General features: G+C 37.8%; 1 protein-coding gene across 4 annotated transcripts in view; it reads right to left on the bottom strand.

The window, feature by feature from the left end:
• The window catches only part of EPB41L4A (erythrocyte membrane protein band 4.1 like 4A), a 133,987-nt gene that overhangs the window by 44,536 nt on the left and 65,230 nt on the right, over positions 1-24,221 (bottom strand). For 3 of the 4 annotated variants that reach the window (XM_040090862.1, XM_040090863.1, XM_040090864.1), the window contains exons 5-13: positions 23,696-23,774; positions 19,939-20,036; positions 17,274-17,394; positions 13,670-13,757; positions 11,542-11,630; positions 11,098-11,161; positions 5,476-5,567; positions 4,488-4,565; positions 757-869 (exon numbers count right to left, since the gene is read on the bottom strand). In XM_040090862.1, the coding sequence (XP_039946796.1) occupies positions 757-869; positions 4,488-4,565; positions 5,476-5,567; positions 11,098-11,161; positions 11,542-11,630; positions 13,670-13,757; positions 17,274-17,394; positions 19,939-20,036; positions 23,696-23,774 (822 nt within the window). Of the gene's footprint in view, positions 1-756; positions 870-4,487; positions 4,566-5,475; positions 5,568-11,097; positions 11,162-11,541; positions 11,631-13,669; positions 13,758-17,216; positions 17,395-19,938; positions 20,037-23,695; positions 23,775-24,221 lie in introns of those variants that run through there. The other variant, XR_005704497.1, reaches the window with a different exon arrangement.

The raw sequence follows: 24,221 nt of genomic DNA, 5'->3' as shown, positions 1-24,221 counted from the left end.
ACAACCACCGTGACAGACAAAGATCAAAGTCCCCTTCCAAGGACTGAGATTGAGACCCCTATATGAAGCCCCTCTCAAGGACTGAGACATGAGACCCCTGCAACCCTAATTCAGGGATGGGGACTGACTTAACTGAAGCGAGATGTTTGCCTGGAGGCGTGATCGTTGGACCAAGAAGACAATGGCTCTCGCTTACTGCTAAGGACATGGACTACCTGTTCCCCCTTGGTGGCTTCAGTAGATTTACCTGTTCCCCCCCCGTGATTGAGGACTATAATAAAAACCCCTGAGTTAACCAGAGATTTTGAGAGAGACTCTCCCTGACGTGACGGGCGGACCCATCGACCGGACCACGAGGACTCCGTCTCCACGTTTGGTAGCTATATCCCCCCTTTCCTCTATCTCTTTCTCTATCTCTTTCTCTCACTCTTAATCCCTCTATCGCATTTGCTATGGTCAATCAATAAAAGGTGCATTTGTTTTAATGCTGAAATACCCTCTGTGTTGTGTTTTGCACTCTGAGATCAGTAAACGAACCATCACGACCCCCGCTTGTATGAGCGGATCGTGACACATCCCCAGCAACTTTTTTATTTTATCTGGAAAGCTTAGATATAAATACTGACCTAAGGCAAAATACAGAATCCATTCCCAAAGATCCTTGCAGACACTGCAGCAGTTCTGAGTCACCTCATGATGAGAAAATTAAGCAAACAAAGAAGGCATCTGACCCCAGGTCAGCAGAGAAAGACCTACCTGTCTGTTGTGTTCTTTTGGGGTAAGTCTTGCTGCGACTTCTTTCAATGCTCTGGTCAGGCCGTGGAAGCTGCACAGAAGGGTCTCTGGTCATTCGCAAAGATGTTTTGCCACTTCAAAACACAATAAAATCATGAGAAAGCACTTGGAATAGTTATCGAGGAGGATCCTTAGACTGGAAAAAAATGCTATTAACTTGTCATCCCACCTCTGGTTCTCCTGTTGAGCAGCACTACCCTGAATTTTGTTTTGAATCAGTCACTGGCAAAATCATCAACAGATTGTGCCAACTACTCCTACATTTGGCATTTTCAAATGTAGATAAGCCACTAAAACCAAATGTTGGTTTGCTAGGAATAGCTTAAGATAGCACAACCTTTTCTAACCTAAAATATTCTAACATACAACTTTCTTAAGTAATATTATTTCTTCCTGAACTTTTTCTATAAGTTTTCCAGGAAAATGTATTTAATAATGTTTACACATATTTAACATTGTTCAGTTCCAGTCAGTCAGGGGCTACTCCTCTGGCATGTGGAATGACAGCCTAAAAGACTGCAAAACAAACTGTAAGAAAGGGTTCTCACTAGCAGCCGCAGATGATAACTAATTGAGTAAAGTCTTGATTTTTCTTTACAGTAAGGTTTTTCTTCAGTGAACAATTTAAGTAAATTATTAAGTTCAAATATATTCTTTTATACTCATGTTCCTCTCAGTGTGACTAAGCAGAATATAGTGGTCATAAGAAAAAGCTAAAATTTCTATTCCTCCCCAAAACTCTGTATTTGCTCCTGGAAACTTACTACACAAGAGAAGTAATTAATTCTTTAACACCTGAAGTTTGATGATTTTGAAGTAAAATCTATTGTACTAGAAAGCACAAAGCAACTATACAGGAATTACATAAGTAGATTTTCTAAATTATGTGAATAGACGCCATGAAATACTGATAGTATTTTCACCAATAGCCTATCATAGATAGCACTGCAGAATTTTAATATATTCAAAATTCTAAAATAATTAAATGACAAAAGAAACCTCTCAAATCCTAACCCTGTTGGAGTCCAGGGCATTCCTTTGGTCGCCCTGGAAGGTCAGAGACCTGGACAGGGGGGTCTGGGACCCTGGCACAATCTTTTTAATTTGTGGGGACAGAATTTGGCCCGCAATCCCCACAAATGCCTAAGGTGATCCATGCAGCATTGGAATGCTTTCATTGCTAACACCCAACATGACATTGCTGAGAGAACAAAAATATAGAGGGAAAAGATCTATCAAACAGTATGATCCAAATTGTGATGACAATGTTCACACATGGGACAAGGCTCAGAGAATTGCGGTCGCACTTTCTTCACCACAAGCAGCATCCGGAGTAGCCTTGACACAATTGGATCGCGTGGGTTGTTGGCTGAGCAAACATGCCCGAGCCACCTCTCTTGCACTGAGTGACATGTTAATGGATGTTGACAGTGTAAGACAAGCGAGTGTCCAAAACAGAGCGGCAATAGATTATCTATTGCTGACACATGGACATGGGTGTGAGGAATTTGAAGGGATGTGTTGCATGAATTTGTCAGATCATTCCAAATCCTTTCATGAGAACATCAAGCAATTGCAGGAGAGTGTAAACAAACTTGGAGAGGTAACTGGGCCATGGATAGTGTGTTCAATTTGTTTGACCTTTCACCATTGTGGAAGGGATTTTTAAGAAAGTTTATATACATTTCAGTAAGGCTTGTAATTCTTCTCATGATTCTGCTGTGTTTGCTTTGATGCATAAGGCAAGCGATGGAGAGGGTTGCCAAGGAGGTGGTTTTGGTTCAAACAGGACGGGGAGATGTCAGAGTCCAGGGCATTCCTTTGATTGCCCTGGAAGGTCAGAGAACTGGACAGGGGGGTCTGAGACTCTGGCACAGAGCCCAGGAAGACACTGGCTTTGATCCCAGTCCATGGGAAAGGCTTCCAATATTGCAAGATGAATTACAGGCCACAAGATTGTGAAAGATAGTGGTTTAGCTTATCACAGAGTGAAAAATCGTAGTTTTGGCTTCTTTAGTATGGAGGTGGATGGGAGCAAGATGGAGGATTCTGAGCGTTGTCTCTTGCTTCTTCTTTCTTACTCATTCACTCCATTTTCTGCAGTGACGGTGGCACAAAGTAATTTAAGGAGATTGGGTCAGAGTAGAGGTGACCTGTTTAGTATAGGTAGTAGGTATTGGCAAATAACTATAAATAAAGAATACGTAACAATTAGTATAAGAGGCAGCGACCTTCCAGTGCAGGGGGAGTCATCAGATGCCCAAGTAGCTGCACAGATCTTAGCTGGGCACAGAAAGAATTGTAAGATAAGAAAAAATAAATAAAGCACGCAACCTTGAAAAATCAGAACCTGAAGACTTTGTCTCTTTCTTACGTCTGGCTCAGGGCTTTTCAAATGGCAAAGGACTCTAAAAACACCTGAATCTCAGGAGAAAAACCCAAGAAACTCTACTTCACAGTACTGTGGGGTTTTTTTAATTTAGTTAGTTTAAAGCATGCTCCCAAGTTAGCCAGAAAACTCTTCTGCTCAACTTTTAAATTTGGCAACCATGACAGTCCTGCTAATTCCAGAAGCACTTTTAACAAAACATCTGGGAACAGGACCTTCCTTTCACCCCCACTAAGACCTCCAAAGCATCTGATCTTAAGACAAGAAAATTGCCTTCCTGAAACTATCTGTCACACAATGAGCAGTACCTAGAAGATTTAGCAAAACAAAATAAAAACGTAACCAACATAAAGAAAAATACCTAACACCACAAGACAAATAAAAATATCATGGTGGTCCACTCACTTACACAGAAAAACAGAGGGATTATGGTTTCTGCTCTGAGATAATGAACTGTACGGATACACAACACTGTCACTGCTTTTCATGCAACAATAGGGATCAAAGGTAAAAAGGGAAGACAACCCAAATTGTCAGTTATGACATCACCCCAACATGGCAAGCCTGATCACAGATCACCCATGACATTTATTAAAATAGGAAGACAAACTGAACTGCACCATCAACAGCAATAGCTCAAACACGGTTAATTGCTTCATGGCATGTTGGTTTTTAACTGCCTGGAAAGTTCTTGCCAGTACAAAGCTTAATCCTCCCCATCACTAGTGCCCGGCTCTAATCTGGTGAAGTGATCCAACAAAAAATTCATCTGCAGTACTCTGGTAGGAATCCAGTGAACTCCTACCCATTATCCCAGATGGGGTAATGCAGGCCAGGATCCACTACAAACACAAATGGCAGGACAATCATTGCTCTGTCATCCACAGCAGGAAGAATCTGGATCATGCTGAAGAGTGTGATATCTCACATAATCTGGATTATGAAATAGGCAAGGTAACAAGATATGCCTAACTAATAATTAACAACCTTACTCATTATGATCCATTTTTTTCTTGCGTGACAGTGGAAATAGTGCTCCTTATCCACCCTAATTTCAAGTTTACACCATTTTTCAAGGTTTAGAAACATTTGCCTTCAGAACTATGCTGGGTCATATTCTGGGTGGGGGTTTGTTGGGGGTTAAGTTTTCCTGTGGAATTCCCCATTTCTAGAGAGGCTCTGCCTCTCCTTAGCAGATACCTGTCTTTTCAAACCAAGACAGGGTTTTCTTTCATTGGAAGGGAAGAGGAGAAAAGGAATCAAGAAGAAATGAACTGAAGTTTAAACAATAAAAAAAATTCACCTGTACCGATGTTTATAACCTATGGATCCAAACTTGCTGACTTTCCTTGACAGCGAGTTTGATTCATTCTCTGGCACCCTATGTAGTTTGAAAAATAAAATAACAGAGTAAGTTGCATAGATAGGTCTGAATTATAGTCTCCTTCCTAAGTCAAGAAAAAATAATACAAATTTGGACTCAAAAAATATTTTTTTCTGAAAGTTCCTCTTCCTCCCTACCTCTGGACAGACTCTTACGGGGTTGAAAGTCTACCAAAGCCACCTGTTTGTCCCCCCTATTTTGACTACACACCTCTTCATTTCAGAGTCAAGTGTAAATTGCTAGCACCAGCAGCCTGTCGTTTAATTTTGGGAGAAGCCAAACCCTGTCACAGTAGTGAGTCTGCAGGAGGGATTCTCAGTTCATTCATTTACAACACTGCTAAAGGCAGCCCAGAGGATTCCATCCACCAGTTCCCAATTAGACACCTTAGCGCATTCCTCTTAGTGCTTTTTGCAGCAGTACAGGGAAGATTTTATACACTTCATTAAGTAAACAAAATGTTATGGAAACTCAATGAATTTCTATTAAAAAAAAAAAAAAATCTGTGCACTGTAGAAAATAGTAATGTCTGAATTCCAAAGGCCTCCCCCAAGCCAATGCTGCTATAGAAAATCTGATGGTTAAATACATCAAAAACCATATGGAAACTTAAATCCTGCCATATATATATGTGAATATTTCTGATAAAGCCTACTATACACAACCTGAAGTACTGTTTAGAGAATAATGCTAAGATAAAAGAAACCACCAAACTACCCAATTTTAAAAACATTTTTTCACATCACTGTAAGAAAAGGTGTTGAGCTTTTAAAAGCATTCTATAACCAAGAGCACAAATGTGTTTCCAGACAGCACACCTCTGTTACACCACTCTGCAGGTATAACAAGGCTTCCACTCAGTGTAGTGGCCCTAAAGAAAACACAGCCTAACTTCTGCATCACTCACCTGAAAAAAGTATGATGCTCTACACAGCATTTCCAGAGATGTTTGCATGTGACCTTGTTACGTGCTTCAAAAAAGAAGGAAGTTTCATTGCACTGAAGATAAAACAAAACAAATTAATATTCTTATGGGGTATCCTGCCATCGAAGTGAATCTCATTTACTGAAAACAAGAACCAACCATTGCGTGCCAGTCCATGCAAGAAAAGAAATCAGCATGAAGAAAAGCAGGTTCTATAATTCAGTGGAATTCTTCATTTAAAATTGGTTTTCTTTTTGAAAAGAGATAATTGAAACACCTCTGTTCCTTCCTTCTTCTTCATACACATCAGGTTTTTTTTCCTAAGTAAAATGCACAAGGTTTTTTTGTTCAAAAATTATATTTCTGATGTTTCTGAAACTGCAGCTCAGATGTCAATCAAAAATACTCTGGTTAACAGTGTAAAAAAAGGCAAGAATAAGTGAAAGAAAGGAATTTAAGATCTACTATAATCTAATTGAAGCAGTGACACAGGAAACACACAAAACATACACATAGAAAAGGGCAAAGGTAAACCTGAAGGAAAGAAACAGAAGGGAAGGGTTTTATTTTTAAAAAAAGCTAACTTCAGAATAATTCAAAATGCTAGGAAAAAGTTGAAAGTCTTAAAATCCACCTTAAAAACTCTTAAGGAAGACAAAAACCACCAGAACAAAAGAATAGTCAAAGTTTAAAAGCTGATCTCTGGAAACTGGCAGAGAAAAGAGAAGCGGGACACATACAAACTATAACAGATACATAAAAACTTCCAACAGAAAAGGAGAAGCAACAGACACATCACACTGCTTGTTTTCAACAAGCTAAACACTCAGATGTGTTCACAAAAAATACCCTTCCATGTATTTTTCACTTGGTGAACTCAAGTGCTTGGTGTTTCAGCTGTGATATGCACAAAGAATGAGCAGTCCCAGTGATGTCAGTCACTGATGAGAGCTCAACATGGTATGACACCCTGTGCAACAAAACGGAGTCTAAAACCCTTTCACCAATGTGTGAGTGACAAAGGAGGTGTGATTTACACCATCCTCAGCACCTGATTTCAGACAATCTTCGCCCTGTGCATTAGTTAGCACTTTGCCATACACAGGACAAACAGCACAAAAACACATGAAAATCAGTAAATGACAATAAGAGGGACCATATAGTTACACTGCCAGGTCACAGAAAGATCTGACCAGCAAAAATTACTGATTCCATCATATGAAGGCATCATTTTTTAAGCTGGAAGAATGTTCACCCTAGCTGGTAAGAAAAATATTGATGATGCTGAAACATCTACACTTAAGTATTCAGCAATCAGCGGCACTCAGGGAAGGTAAAAAAACGGGGGGGATGGGAGGCAGAGGAGCAACTAAAATCATATAGATCGAATTTACCAAAACATTGTGAAACTCAGATCTGGAAAACGAAACAAATGGCTAAAAATCATGGGACAAACCAAAAAGCCTTCTGATAACACACCCAGACTTATTTACTTGAATTGGAAGGAAAACTATGTCTGAAAACGGTGGCCTCAAAATTGATGCCTGCATTAACTTAATAGCATGATTAAATTTTACTAGAGAGGAAAAAAAGCCAAAAACACTCATCCTCATCAAAGGGGAAACAACTCATAATTCCTTCACCCTGTCTCAGCTTATCTGGGAAGGATTCTGTAACTTACTGCAACCAAGTCCAGTATGACACTGCTTACAGCACAACCAGGTTCAGGTATTCCTCCATATTCCTTTTAGGACTATTTAAGGCTTGTAAGAGTAGTGATTACCGTGACAATTATAAATGCTTATATAAAAAGTAAGCAGTATTGAAAACAGCAACACCTTTCTGGTTTAACATTTCTACCGCAAGGGAATTAATTGATTTATATAGATAAAGCAAAGATGGCCTTACCTGATAAGACCATGACCTTTTCTTTCCAATAAAAGACAACATTTTTAGCATTTTGAACATTACAATTTCCTACAGGTAGTTACTGTTGCTGGGTGTTTTGCTAACTACTGTATTTACACAAGTTTCAGCCACGCAAAATGGGGAGGCTTATGTACTTTGGACTTGCATCAGTGGTTGGTATTGTTCCTGAATGTTACCAATTTCACCTTATGAACTCAGCTGAGGGAAGTCTCTTCATCTGAATACAGAAGACTGCAGAGGAATGCACAAAAATGTGTAAATAATTTTTAATTGCACAGATTGGGAAATTTTCTGACTTAAAAATAACCAAATTTCAAAATCACTTGAATAAAAATTTCAGAATTCAAAAAGACCCTTCTCTTACAGAAAAAATGACAAAAGCAAAGATTTGTGTAAAGTATAAGCAATGTGCAAAGATTTGTTTCCCACACTGAATTCTTTCTGTTTTGTGAAACAGGAAAAGTAAGAACAGAAGTTTTGCATAAACCCTGCTAAGGAGTGAAATCATGCACATGCATGTTCAGACAGAGAGCGACTAAAGTAAAAGGCACATTTACACAAAACAGCACAGGGGTGCAGGGAACAGCACAATAGTACTTGGTACCTACAGGCAAAAAAGCTCCATATCTCTCACTCCTGCCTATTATTACATTTGCATTCCCAGCCTACACAGTCAAATAAAGCGCGTTCTCCTCTCTTTCCTTTAGTGTCCCTAGCTGAGAGAGAAATCTAGGAAACAGGCCGTGCTTCTCACATGGGGAAACACAGGAGGTAAGCTAGGCACCCCTTCCACTACCCACTTCTACATAGATCATCCATTGTGACCAAACTGTTTTGCTGGTGGAGAGGGGAGGGCTTTGGCAGCCACCTGTGTTACTGGACTGTGTCCAGCAAGGTTGCTCAACAGACATGCTGCCAGGAACTGTGCATAGGCATTAGATGAACTTCTCAGGTTTCTGAGAAATAAACTTCTTTAATCTTCAAAAATTCTTGGCAATTTTTTGTCATGTTCAGGGAATGTGAACATGTGCAATCCTTGCAGGGTAAGGGTTCATAATTTCATGCTGATACTTAGAGCTGCCAGGGAAGACGTAACACATTTATAGCTCAGAATTCACAGCATGGATTCATGCAAGGGACGATTAAATGATTCAATGATTAACCCCACTGAAAAAGAGCCTCAGTCTCACATGTCCATGGATAGACAAATATTAAATGCAGTATTTTATTTATGAAGGGGCAACAGCAATGGCCTTAGGGAGAAAACATATAATGATGGCCATGCTTGTATACAATAGGAACAGGTGTGCAGGAAAAAAATATGAGGCAGCTAAATATACAGGAATTATTCTCATGGAAGAGATATGAAGAAGTGCAAGAGGTTACACTACAAAACAGAAAAGCCAAAGCAACTTACTTTATTATAAGACACTAAGCAATAACATCTTCTGCTCGATAAACATCAAGTTTATAAAAAGTGAAGAAATGTAAACAAGAAAAGCCATCGGTTTGGCTGACACAGACACGCAACAGCATGGAGTTTAGATAGTCTGAAGACTTGTACATTTAGACAGTCATCTGTCAAGAAGATCAGGATGTCCATTTTTCACCCCTCAAGTGTGAAATACACAGATTCTTCTGGCATGGTTGAAAAAATTTCACACCAAAGTCAGCAAGCAACAATAAAGAAGTTACCCCAATAAACTCAGTCCAAGGAAAGAGCAACACTTTTCTGGTACTAATGGCACCAATAGCTTCATCTTTATGAGCAGTGAAAGGTGACAGTCTGTGTGAATAAGGGTAGCTGGTGGGGGCAGAAAGATGGATCAAAACCCACCCTGCAGAGAGGTTTTACAATATATGGAAAACATGATTCACACAAAGCACTTGGTTCACTCAGAAATAATTTGCTCCATTATATGGTAGCTCCTTCACTTTATGCCACAAAGTTCAATTTAAAGACATGGGAAAGTCCCCAATACTCCTAATCCTCCTGAATCTCTTCTGGAGCTCTCTACAACTGGAAACACACAAAACATCTCAGACTTAGTATACCACATCTGAAACAAGGAAAGTATTGACTCCCTGGGCTGTAAAGTGATATTCAGGAGGGAGGATGGAGTGAAAATGCCATATTTACTCTCCTATAATATATTCACGTATCACATGGGAGGACAAAGTGATAGCATTTATTCTAAAAAAAACCCAAGAGGAATAAAATACACTTGTGAATCAGATTTTTTGAGATTATTGGAACATACATTCATACAAATATACAGATGAGCTTTTCCTCCTCTGTGTAGAACAGCATAAACTGTTATGACAATTTTAATCCAGAGACTGAGGTTACTGTCTGCTTCTTCCAATATATAATTTTGCTCAAAGTACCCCCAGAGTGTCAAAAAAAGAAAAAAAGAAGATTTTTCTGCGCTGTTTTGGTCTTTTCTGATCTTTTTAGGATATGAAATGCTGTAGAAATGCTTCAGATTAGTATTAGTTGCAAAGGAGAATTTAATGAAGGTACACACCCCTGTACTTACTGTTGTCTTCAATAATTTCCTAGAAATACCTGTTGAGGCTTGAAATTACCAAGTTCTGTCAAAATGTTTGCCTTATGATCACAATGGTAAGAGTTCACCAGCCATCAATATTCACAGCCTCAACTTTTCCAAAACCTTCCAGGTTTTCTGCTCAGCATGTCAAGCCTTTGCAACTGCACATGGTTAAAACAAAATCTTTGGAAATGTGGCATCAAACAGAAACTACAGCTTCACTTTCAAGCAATTCACTCCAAGTCAAACTCGGACTTGTTTGTACACGAACTGTCACTCACCCTTTACATGAAACACGGTGAAAAGTTTTCTTTATGTTCCCCCAGCCTTTAAATAACTCTCCTACTTCAACAAACACACCCTCAGAAATAAAATTCCCATATATTACCAAACCACATATAAATAAGCCACTTGCGAGTAACAAAAGAAAGATTTGCCAAGACATCTGCAAAGACACAAGAAATGCTGTCCACAACAGGAGCAAGACAAATGTCCTCATAGAAAAACCATGGATGAGACTGACAACCATTGCAAAGATGAACAAAGACACATAGATAAACAGTAAAGGGTATGTTTGCCAGCAGGTTAATACTGTTTAAAACTATAAACTATCATGTTCCAAAAAGACGTACAAAGTATTTTCAAAAAATAATTCAGCCAAATAAACTTGTAACTAAACCAGACAGCAAAAACCACAAACTGACTGCAACTATGCTTTTTATTACAATTTATTATTTTTTCATACATTCTCAGCAGTATTCTCCTCTCCTTACTCCACATGTTTTATAGGGGATAAATATATATAATTTTTTTACTTACTGTATCTTAAAACCTCGTGCCTTGCTATCAACCTGCTGTCCTTGCCCCACTGGAACCAACATTGCTTTCTCTCAAATGGTCTAAGAGCAAAGTGATGTTAAACTCTGACAAATGGGCTTCAAGCTGTATATTGTGACTGCCTGTTTTGTGCCTGACAGCTTCATGAGGCTCCCTTCACCTGCATTTTGTTTCATACAGTAAATTTCAAAAAAACCAATTACACTTTGACAGAGACACTAAATTCCCATCTTCATTAGACCTAAAATTATTTTTTCAATCTTGTCAGGCCTAAATTAAAACTTACATCTTTTCCCAGGACTCGAAGTTCAAACTGTGTTTCCTTGAAGTGAACTTTCGTAATTCTAGGCCTGTAATATTGAGAAAAAAAGACAGACAGAACTTCATGGGCTTTTAATGCATAATAAAATATAAAATTGTATACATTTGCATACAAAGACCAAAAAAAATTCACAGGTAGATTTATTTTTCATGTATGTCCCAGATGTCAGCAGACAATTACTGATACGTAAACATTTCAGCATGAGTATGGTAAGGGTGATCTACAGTTTTCAATATGAGGATTATCAAAGAATTAAAAGTCTTCATAATCCAGAGAAATATTAAGAATTCTGTGTATACTTTTTTAATATTGCTATGATCAACCTTTCAAATAGATACCACAAATCATAGACTTCCATACAACATTGTTATTGTTTTAGTGGAGATTGCACATTTAAATAATACATACCAGAAATACTTTCCTACTTGTTTTTTATTCCTGTAGACAACAACTCCTATGGGCGTTAATCCTAAAAAGTATTCAGATTTGTTTTCACCCTGGAAAATAAAAATCTATGTCATTCACACAGTTGCAAGCAGAATCACAGTACCAGTGAGATCCAGTGAGAAATTCATCCTGGTGACTTGAATATACTGTTTCACACTCTGTACAAATGAGAAAATAGTACTTGATCTACTGATGAAAACTGCTATATAAAAATTTGTAGTTTTGGGGGAACAGAGGCAAGAAAGTATGGCAGTGAGGGAAAAGAATGGGAATTTCATGCCATGGTGAAAAACAAAAACACCTTTTTTTTTGTTTTCTTATGGCATTAATTTTTGCTATTTGGCAAAAGGCCAAAAGTCAGAAACTGAACTCCTTATTCAGGCATGAATGCAACAGTTATTCCAAATTTCAGCTGAAAGTAAATGGTGATTTTCTGATCTATAATACAACCACATAGCTGCCTTCCCCCTCCTAAAATAGTGTCAGCTGCTGCCACCTCCAAGTGAAGCACCTCCTTTGGGAGAGTCAACTTCTTTTTATGTTGTTCAGAAAGGGCAATGGCATGCAGAGAACAAAAGTCAGGATACAAATCTCAAACAGCACTGCTAGAGAACAGGGTGAAAGCCCTGTTGCTAAGTGGCAGAAGGTCCCCACCTCCTCTATTTACAGTCAATAATCAAAACCAGAAGCAGCTTACAGCTGAAAGAGTGTAAACCCCAGTGCACGAGGTTAAAAGAAAATCAGCTGGAAAAGTTCATTCGCCTTCCTACTTGAGGCAATGAGGAAGAGCCCTGCAAGCTCTAAACCAGCCGAGCATGAACAGCAAAATTATCAACTGTGAGAGGGACCGACTTGAGACACTGAGAAAGCATCCTGTGATTACAGCACACCTAGTAAACTCTGCCTGTGCTCTTCAGTTAATTAACAGCTAAAGGCAACTTTATTTTTAATATGACCAAAGGATGAAAATAACTGCATCTTGTCATGTGTGCCGCTTCAGTCTCAAATGAGGGTTTCTGCTGCTGTTGTAATTTAAGTAGGAGCAATGATGCTCACAAGTTACCCAGGCAGAGATTTTATTGCACAACAAAAGCAAGTTATGAGGCAAAAAAACCACCAGACTGTATGAATGTGACATGATTTTGTTGGTTCATGTTGGATCTTGTTCCAGTAACTCCCCAGCTTTCCGTGGGTGGGAGGAGAACAAAGCCTGGGATATGAATACAATTAAGCCATAGGGTGCATTAAAAGGTACTCTATTGCAGGCTACACATTTTTTAGAGGAAATACACATTTAATCTTCAGGTAGCATCTTCATTTCTTTATTTTCTTTCAAGTAATTTTACAAAGTACTGACATCTAACTCAGTGAACTATCTATACTGCAACTCCCCATTTGAACTCCTGATTTTCTTTTATTTAAAAAAAAAAAAAGAACAACTGCCACCGGCAGAATAATTCAAACAAGATAGAACGATGTTTCCACCAGGAGTACATTGCCTCCAGGTGATGACTTGGATCCAATCCCAACATACATGCTGACAGACAAACGAAATGGAGGGGGTTTCTGAGGCAATACAGACAAGTTGCAATGCTGTATGATACAACATGGGAAAAAATGGAAACATAGTCTGGATCTTTAGTAAAACCTTGACAACAAATATTTTGTATTTATAAAAGCCAGATATGCTACTGCTACTCCACCCTAATTTTGCAATGGTATTGAAAAGGTTTCAGGACATACTTGGTCTTATTTAAACTAAAATAATGTGCAAATTCTACTGCAAAAGACAAAGGCGATAACCCTCACTCACGTCTCCTGACAGTTGCACAAATTACTTCTTTTCTATCTAAATTGTTTTTATCCAGAGTATAACTGATTGGTTTTTATAGGTGTAACACAATCACAGCATTTAATCTGAAAATCATTAGGCTTTTGTTTGTATGTATGTATTGTAACTGAATCCTCTCTGGCTGTAAACGTGTTCCTTTGCATTTCTTGAGTAGTGTTCCATTCCCAGATATCTTGTGGCAAAAAAACTATATAAGCACTTTTTCACACATTAGTGCAGTAATTATTTTTCACTTACATAAACAGGATGGAGATCCACTCCATACATTTCCAGAGATTTGGCCACACCTAAGTAGTTCACTTCTGCCTCAGCAGGAACTTGACCCCTGTAAACACAATTATTTGTAAGAATCTTGCAATTCCAATCAACATATCAAAATAGATCATAACAATAAATACAGTTTTCTGAATACACGTGCAACCCTTTTGACCAGTTTTTTAGGCTGTCATTGTCTTTTGAACACTGAACTTCAAAGACTAGATCTCTAGTGGTCTCCTACCACAGACATATATGCTATCATATATATAAAGTCTGCCTAATGCAGTGGCTAACCTTTTCCTTGCTGTTACAAACACACTTCACACACTTCGTTTGTAGGCTTCAATATGCAAAATAGCTTTTTTACCCCATAACTACATTATTATTAATAAAGCAGGAATTGTATGATTGGTTGAGGTACTAGCTCCCCACAGCAGTACTGAAGCTCTTAAAAGCAAGGTTCATAACTTCAGATAAATTATTACTTTCTCCATAAAATCTTGCCTATAATAAGTCACACCAGCTGGTGGTACCCAGGTCTGCTACACTGAAAACAAGATTTGAAGTCCGTCTCATAAGATTAGCCTTTTCAAAGATCCTGCCTGCCTTCCTAGCTACAGATAATAATCCGTTGAAAAATACCACAGGAAACAGCTGGGAAAACTGGTGAGGGAAAAATCCTGGCTAGTAGGAACGCATTTTGCATTACTGACAATATATTTATTTTCAAAAAGAACAAAACAACTAAATAAATGTAAAGCCTTGTCCTCAGAATTTAATTTGCTCTTCCCTTAATATCTGTCACTGACACAAGAACAAGATTCTCTTTTGCAAGCTTGAAATAGCTTGAAGCCATATTTTCATTTTCACTTCTTTTCAATAATTCTCTGAAAGCAAGTGAACTGTTATTGGTAAAGTATAGCACATCTTGTAAAAATATCAGCTCAAAAAGATGCATATCCTGCTCCATCCTGTTGGTTTTCTTGGAGAAATACTTCACTGGATGTGCTACCTTTCAAATTCAAGTTGTGAAGCAGAGCATTCTACATTCAGTATTTTGATGAAAAATCTGGAGAAGTCCTGCAATATGCACACTCTTGCTTCTTGTGTCACCATTCTCTCTAGCCTAGAAGCTACCATACAGGTTTTCCCAAATTTGTCTTATGGCTGACAAAGAAGAAAGAACTTCCAAGGTCAAAGACGTGAAACAGCAGTGCTAGCATGAATGCAATAGCTATTTAAAGGTATTCAAAGGCATTTAAAATGACTTCTTTCCATCTGGGAGATGGACTGCTTCAGCTCATCAGTGTAGCAGCACTGTCAGTTTTCCAGGTGCTCTTCTCTCCAAGGACTCCTGGAAAAGTGGCAGACCTGAAGCTCATAAGAGAAATTCCTTTCTTCAAATCCCAGCAGATGTGTCATTCATTATCTGTATTCAGAACACACAGAACACTGGACATCTGGCATTTCAGTAAAGTCACATCTGTCACATCTTTTATACATTTTTGCTGTAAAAATTTACTCTGCACCTTGATTTTTAATTTAAAGTCTTGCAAAGTAGCTCTCAGAAATGTAAGCAAAATGTTTACAGGAGCTGTATTGTCTCACTGAGTTTGCAAGCAGGCAAAATACTAGTCCTGAGCAAAGTGGATTACCCCACCACTGAATTAGTGCTAGAATACAACACAAATTTAAACCCTGCTGTTAGTCTTTCCTTACTGACCAGGTTTAGAAAAATTCTGATGCACTTATTTCTCTATTCTCACCTGTCTCTGAACAGATCAAAAGGCTCAAATGTCAAATAAATGTTTGAGGGTATTTTTATAAAAACTTTCACAGTAATACATCATGTTTTAGAAACTGAATTTGCAAAAATATTGAAGGAAGCAAAGATGTGAGCTGAAGCTTCTGAAGGAAGCAGATGGAAGCCCGTGGTAGAAGTCCTCCCAAAAGCAGATGGAGAAGCCAGAACCTGAAGGGATGAAGGACTGTCAGAGACTGAAAGAACTCCCATTAGTACAAAGGGTGTTTAATTTTTATCGTGTATGAAAACACAAACTCTCCTCAGCATCACACATCTCAAAACTAAAGCAGTCTTTGCCAGTGGGAATGACAGGGCTGGCAAAGTGATAGCCATGCAGCTGGCGCACACACACTCTCTTTTGGATGGAAAAAAACAAGAACAAAACAAAACAAAACAAAACAAAACAAACAACACACAAACAACAACAACAAAAACACCACCAAAAAAGCCCCAGTGTTTCCATGCTGGCATCCAGAAAGAACAGAACAGTTCTTCCAAGCCATATCACAAACCTGTGCCTAAAAAGTCTCTGGTCAACGAGACAATTTGGGAGGCCCTCATCCATTATAGCTTCACATTTCTTAGCTGAAGAGACTGTGGTCACCTGTGATCAGAAGTCAAAGCTGGCAGCGCTGGTGGTAACAGCTGGCCTGAAGTAGCAATGAGTATACCTTGGCTTTCCTCTCTGTTCTGATGCTGCTAAATCCCTAACACCCAACTGCAGCCAAACAGCACAATAGTACCAGAGCTCCAGATCGGTAAGTGTTACGATAGCAATCACTTCCCTTCACAACCACTGGCTTCTGAATCTAATGAGTGAAGAAACTTTGAGAGAGAGAAATGAAGGCTGTTTATTTCATAGCAATTCATCTCAAGTCTCATTTTCTCACAAACCAATTCTGTGATGTTGAACCAAACTAACTAGCTGTGACTCAGTTTCCTCCCTCTGGAATGGAAAAAACAATACTTTTTTACTTCATAGAACAACATGTAGTAAGTTCTCTAAAATGCATCAGTTAGTACAAGGCTGTCATGCAGCCACACAGAAATAATTATTGACAGCAGACTCTTTTCCCTGGAAGAGAAAGTTTAGGTCAATGTGGCAACTGGCACAGACTCCAATTACTGGAAAACTTTTCAGAGAACAGCTGTGACCCTGAGTTAATACCTATTCTCATTAAACAAGACACATATAACATTAACACACACTGCTACAGGCAAAAATTACTTAAACTTCATCTAGACGGTGGCTTCGTTACAGCAAGAGACTCAAGAAATTTACATCTACTAGAAGATGGGTAATGGATTCTCTTGGCATTACTTTGACAAAGGCTATGATGAACATGCTCATGAAAGAGTACTTACTGCCCTCATCTTCATAAATGGTTATATCACAATTGCACCTAACTTGTATTTGTTAAAACAAGCTTCTTTACACTTAGCAGGAACATGAACTTAGAGATAAGCAAGTAAATGTTTAATTTAACTCTATGTATGGTTGAATTTCTGGCATACATTTTATTAAAACTGCTGGCTCTGAAACACCCATACCTAGGTCTGACACACCTCACATTTCCAGTTACTGTTCTACTCAGTTCCTAAAAGAACAGCTTCAATATGTAAAATATTTTCTGCTTCTGAGAGGTATAACTGGATTCCCTATGTCCTTCCCTTAAGTCTAGAAACCTCCATTCTGCACCACAGGCTGTTCCTCCCACCTACCTAGCATCCCTGAGTGTGGTATCACCTGCCAAGTTCCCAACAGTACTGAATTCTTACATCAAAGTCTTGTGTATCTGCTCTATGGCATCCTCCAGCTCTTTCTTCTGGTCAGGAACGAAGCGGTACTCAGAGACGTAACCTGTGGTGTGTTTGTATGGGTCGTAGTCCCCCAGCTCAGCTACAGGACACAAGGAGAAAATAAAGGTCACCTGTGCTTTTTCTCAAAAAATGTGTTATATAATCCATCTACTGGTTCCCAGCCACCGCTTTCCAACTGACAGCCAATTTAATCAGCAGTCAGATAAGGAAAAAAGGAAGAGAATAGAGAACTATTCACATCAACACTCATAAAACCAAGAAAAAATTGTCTTCATATATTTAAAAAGATATATATAAAAGGTTAGAGCTAGAAAGAGATAGAAGCTTTGACAGTATACCTACTGCTTCTACAGGCCAGACAAAATTTTGACCAAACCAGCTAAGTTTAAATTCAATGACACTGATTATTTGACAGCATATGCAAAGCAAGTGTAGAAGAAAAAGCTACTTTTGTAATATCTCTCTCATGATAAACTGCAATATTACTAGCAGAACTGATCCATTCTTGCTGAGACTTTAGCATAAGCTAGGAATACAAATGCAGGTTAATATCATGAGAGTCCTAGAGGGAAGGTCTTCTAATGGCAACTGTTTCTCATGAAGAATCACAAGCTTTCCTTTGTAAAATATCAGTGTATTTCCTGGATATCAAATTCATTTTTAAAATAAAAACAGGTTTCAAAAGATTTTTCTTAAAGAAAAGAATATGATGAATAGCCAATGTAATTTTCTTTGAAGCAACCCTGAATTTGTACACATTAGTCATGCCTGCTCATATGTTGTAAAACAATTATAAAACAAATATGCATCTTGGCCAGAATTCATATCTGCTGATCTTAACTATCACTGCATCTATCTGAGAAACTGCAAAAGTTAGTATTTCCATTTTTTTTTATAACCCTGGGTAATATCTGTACACTGGGTTTCTCTGATAAAGACTTCACAGGAGCTTTCTATCCAATGCCCACTAAGCCAAACACTTAGCTCTTGAAGCTTCCTTGTGGCTAAGAGGGAAAAGACTCATCTAATTGCTGATTTTTCTTCCAAAATGTTGAAATGACCTTGCTAGAAAAATACAATGATCTGCTCAGTAGGGATGTTGAGAAGTCTCACTGGAAAATCTCCATAAAAATTGTGTTCAGTGTCTGAGACAGACATTTCTCAGGTATTTTTACATATTTGGAAAAACTGCAAGCCCTAAATACAAGAATAAAGTTTTTTTATAGAACCCATGGAAATGCATGCCTCCTAGGGCCTGGACTAACTTTAACTCACTGTATGTAACCTTGGCCATGCTTTAACTCTTCTCTCTCCCATAAACTTTCTTGTTGTTTTCCAACAGAATATTTGAGATTAGAATTACAGGAACAGGACACTATACCAAAACAACAGCTGTCACCTGTCAAACAATACCCTACAAAATTAGTAAAGGGCATGAATTTACTGTTTCTACTCATTTCTCATCATAAAATGAAGATGCTACCATCATTGCATATTTTCTTGCTTCACATTTGCAATATTTTTTCAGGGAAGGCATGGCTGCCAGTAAGGTGAAATGTGCATTGCAAACAGTTTTTCAGAGGATGGTATGTCATATTTCTTAGTTGGCAAAATTAAGTAAAAAATAATTGTACATAAATAAATACTGCCTGAAATTTTAGCTTTTTAGATACACATATCTACACATTTCACCATGAAATCCTGTATTATGCCCATTCCCCTTTCACACACAAGTTATTCCGCCTTGCCATTCTAGAATGGATATAAAATGAGGACTAGTTTTTATGCTTTATTAAGAGGTGTTGAGTCATACCTGTAACACCAATAATACAAAGAATCTTTCCTTGATACATATCACTTTAGACAATTCTAAATTTAACACAGAAGAAATTGCAGATAGAGGCCCCAAGAAATTGCAGATAGAGGCCCCAGCATGGTTCTTCACACAATTATTGGTTACCAATTGCGTTTGAACATAGATCTTGAGCTGTAATAGAAAACAAACAGCTCCAGTAGACAGATAACTCCTTTCTAATTCACTGCCAGATCTACTAAGCATGCAGGATATAACATCCATTCTGAAAAGATCTCTACTAAAGGATGAATGTAGATAAATACTAAAAAAAAAATGGAAAATCTTCACTTCAGAAATCATAACCTCGTCACTTCGTCAAATCATAACCTCCTGTTAAATAAACATGTATTCATACTGACATAATGTATTTTTGAGATAATATTTTATTTTCCAGATTTTGTGATTTGAGGCTGCCAATAGCCTTTGAAATCTGTAAATCTTCTGATGAATGTTTTGCAATGCTCTACATATAATCTGAAGTCATAAAGTCTTGAGTACTTGTTAAAATATTCCCCAGAAAAGCAAAGAATGCTTAGCAGAGTCTTCAGACTGACTTTGAAGTTTCTTCTTTACATTAACTTCCATATTGCTCCTGCATTATCTCTTCAGAATGGTCATTTATTTACAGGTCTTTAAGTGAAATCAGTCAAACTACCTCTGTTTGTAAATGAATGCATAAAGCGTTAATGATGTCTTCAGTCACCACTTAAAATTAATCACAATGCAAGATTGAAAGAAATAACCTCTCAGTGGGCCAGGAGAACTTACACTGAATTATGTATGCTCCCAGCTGTGCTGCAGTGTTGATTGGACAAGGCAAACGGCCCTGTAGAACATCTTGCTTTACTTGCAAGAAAAACTGATACCTAAACATAGAGATAGAACAAAGTTGTTATTTCAAGTCCAATTAATATTTCAAAATCATCCCATTTACTGTGCACATACCATAACTATGTGACAGTAGATACCTGTATTTCTCTCTAAATGACTTCCACTATTGACCCTGAAGTAACAACTAAGTTTAATCCAATGAAAGAACCCAGGAAAGGGACCACTCCCTACTTCACTAATACCGGCTTATATTGTGAAGATACAGCAATTTATCTCCCTAAAATATCATTTCCCTCTTTCGACTTTCACAGAGCAGTCAGGAAGTGGGGAAGAGGGATAGGAATCAGAAAAATTGAACACAAAACCTATAAAAGGGTAAAAGTTTAACTTCATCACTGGATCAGTGTAAAGGAGGAGTGGGTACTGGATGCTTCCTTACTCAAGTATTTCCTCTCCGCATAACAGAGTAACAACTACAATGCAGCAGGTAGGTTTGATGGAGCCCATGAGAAGATGGATGGGGGTGCGCCATCAACAATCAACTGAATCTGTCATAGCACAGGGTACTCTCCTGCTTGGAATAGTGATAGCAGGGGTGAAAATGTAATTTCAAAGTCATAACCTGCTTCTACACTTGATAAACATGAGACCACTTAGAATGAATCAATATGCACAAAGCAGACTGAACAGACAAGTTAACAAGCCATTATATAAAGGGCCTGCAGTTTGGCAACTTCCCATAATGATTTATAAGAAATCTTTTAAATGTTATTTTGATTTTGTCTGGTTTTATTACAACAGATTTATGCAGTCTTTCACATCATCCTGGGTTAATTTCTTGCACTGATTTCCTACAAAATGTAAAAATAAAACGAAGGTAATTTTTATCAGAAGAAAAAAGGTCTTCCATACAAGAATATAGCTTTCCTATTACTCGCTAGTTCAGTTTTATCTGTATAGAGCCATTCAGCTGCTCTGCAAACAAATTTTCTGTGTGTGTACAAGTAATTTATGAAAGCACCATGGAATGACCTCTAAATTCAAAGTGCACCTACACTGATTACAGGGAAGTTTACAAACTGCAGGTTACATGATAGCTGATTGAGAAAACTTAAGGTGTAACCAAATTTTCTAGACTTTATCAGATGAGCCTCTGAATAAAGATACACGTGTCTTTCTGATTAATGATTTCCCCCAGAATTTGTGCTGTGACAGATGTTGTAGTAGGAATGTCCATGCTCTAAAAAATGGTCAATGTTCTCTACCTCAGAGGAACAGGGCATTTGCAGAAGAATCTCCTGGGAATATCACTGGGCAATGCATTTCTGATGCATACCCATACTTCTGTTAGCATTTCTCCCTCTACAAAGTAGAGCTTGGAAGGAGAGGATGTAGGAAATATATTATCCTTGGAGCAGGTACCTATATTTCTGTAGTCTCAAAATAAAGCAGCATAGGATCCTTCAAAATACATCTGAATCCTGCACTGTTAATGCTTAAGTGACTCCTGTAAGGTGAACAATCTCAATTCCCACTGAAGCCACTGAGCTCTTTGCAAAACCAGGCCTTTTGTCTTTACCTATAGCTAAAGCAGTCTCATCTTGTGTGCTGTCATGTTTGTCATGCATATATTAGAGCACTCAATTGCAAGCTTTCTCTAGCAAATACATCCAGCAAATACTGCAGTGTTAGCTTTTGCCAACAAGCCAGACAGATTCTGCTGCAAAGCAATTACAAATTTGACAGGTTTTCATTATTTGCAAAGAGTAATCATGTAATGGCACAGAAAATCAGAATCTAATAACAACAGAGTTAGTTCTCATGTCCATTAAAGTTATAAATATGTGCTCTAAAGAAACACATTGATTAGCATGAAGTAGTTAACAGATCACTGGAATTCCACAATTAGGTAGAATGTTATTGTTATTATTATTATTATTATAATAAAGGAAAAGACGGCCTTCAATGCCTCCTAAGTGGAAGGACCTTTAAGAGTCCCTTACAACCCAAATTATTCTAAGGAGATGGTGGTATTATTATTATTATTATTATTATTATTATTATTATTACTACTACTACTACAACTGTTATTTTCCTGAAAAAAAAAAAAAAAGGGGGGGGAAAGAAAGGAAAAAAAAAAAAAAAAAAAAAAGGCAGCGCATTCCTTCCAAGATTTAAGAGCCTGCAGGAATAAGTATTCATAGATTTTGACTATTCAATGTGTTTCATAGAAGACTAACAATACCATCATACCACTTTCCTAGGCTGTCTCTCTGTACCACCCAAGGTTCCAGTTCTGCATGACCAAACACTGTCAAGTCATGACCAGAGGCTTCCTAATGTCACTGCAACATTTTTTGACTGGATTTGCACACCTAATCAGCAATGCAGATCACTGGCTGTCCTTATCACAGGGCAAAGGAGGAACTTGTGAAAATTTAGCCCCCTTCCTCCACGCTCCATCCCAAGAGGCAATCACAACAGATTCTGTGGCCAAAGTTCACTTTCCCAGGGACACCTATCTTTCCCTGAGCAGGATTTAAAGCTCTTCTGGGAAAGTACAAGAAAATGGTACCGAATTTCCATTTTACAGAGGCATCCCATTGCTGCTAGCTTACGCTCTTTTACCTGCCATGTCACAACATTTATTATTTTTACTAGGACAGCCTGGGTCTTACTACGTTAGAGACTTCCAGTCCTATTGTGCCAGTATGGAAACGAAAGAATTTTCTCACTCTAGAATAAGAAAAATATTGCCTGTGCTGCAACCTTTGATTTAGGAAAATTAAATACCTTGTGTACATTCTAATGAATCCTCATGTATCACATTCTTAGGACATCAAAAGTATTTTACCATTTGTTAATGCAAGCCAGCACACTAACTTTGTCTGCCTACCTACCCAATCTCTCAAATTTCCTTTTGAACTTAAAAGTATTTTTCCGAGACATTTAATAAATAAAATAAACAGAAACCCCTAAATTGTGAGAGGGTTCAGATAACCGTGTGTGTGTGTGCCTGTGTTACTATGCACAAGTTATGTGCATGTGTATGTGTTACTGTGTGCATCCTCAAACCTTGCAGAGGACAAGCTTAGGTAAAAGAACCAGAGGCATGCAACTCTTCAATTTCCTTCACATATTTTTAGTAAGACCAAAAGAAATCCCCTCGAAAAACAGTTCTGGAATTTAACCTATGGCCAATAAAGATGAAAATTCCCTGTATTTATATCTGATATCCAAGTAAACTCTAAACTTGGTTATAGCATAGTATAAATGCAGCTGGAGCAATGCATTATTGAAAATAAGAAAAAAAAAAACAAAAACAACACTCCCAAAAATGCACATCAAGGCCTTTTGATTTTTGATGGTCTAAAGAAAATCTTCTCTTCTTGGGCTTCCTAACAGTTGTCACTATCAACCGCTGTGTGGTTAATCACAATTTTCTTCCTACACACCAATGTTCAAGCAAAAACATTCAGATGCTCAAGAAAAAAAACCAAAACAAAAACAACAAAAAACCAAACAAACAAACAAAACCCCAAAACAAAACAAAAAACAAAACACCACACAACAAACCCCCCCCCCCCCCCCCCCCCCCCGCCAAAAAAAACCCAGGCACACCACAACAATATGCACCTAGCTGAAATGTATTGCTAGCCTGAGATCAAAACTTCACTTTTATTAAATACTGTACCTTGTTATTTCTTCCTTAAGTTTACATGGATCTTCTGCATAAAATTTAATGCCAAAATACAGAGTGTATGGTGGTCCAGCTGCAGGGGAAAAAAATTGGTGTAAAAGTGAGTTGTCCTGAATTGATAATTGGTATGAATCGTTCCTAGCTGACTATGAAACAGCCACTAAGAAGCCTATCTTAACATTTTAACATTTTATGAAACCTGAAATTTTCAGAAAAAATGTTACATTCACACAATGAGATCCATACACAGACACTCATTACACATAAGGGGAAATAAACAATTTTTATTATTGTTTAAAAGTCTTTTAATTATCCATTTCTTGTCTATCTACTTGGAAATTATGCTTATTTTGAATATTTCAATTTACCTTTCATTGCGAAATTGCTATTTCTCTAAGATAATTTTTTTGTTGCTTGATTTTGCTGTTTAAATATTTTTTCCACTGAAGCTTTTTGAAAAAATGTCATTGTGCATGAAATGTGATTCCTTGTCATAACTAATAACGCTGAATAATAATCC

The sequence above is a fragment of the Hirundo rustica genome, chromosome Z (genome assembly GCF_015227805.2).
Source record: "Hirundo rustica isolate bHirRus1 chromosome Z, bHirRus1.pri.v3, whole genome shotgun sequence".
Classification (NCBI taxonomy): domain Eukaryota; kingdom Metazoa; phylum Chordata; class Aves; order Passeriformes; family Hirundinidae; genus Hirundo; species Hirundo rustica.
The sequence above is the reverse complement of the archived record's forward strand: the minus strand, read 5'-3'. Positions and strand labels throughout refer to the sequence as shown.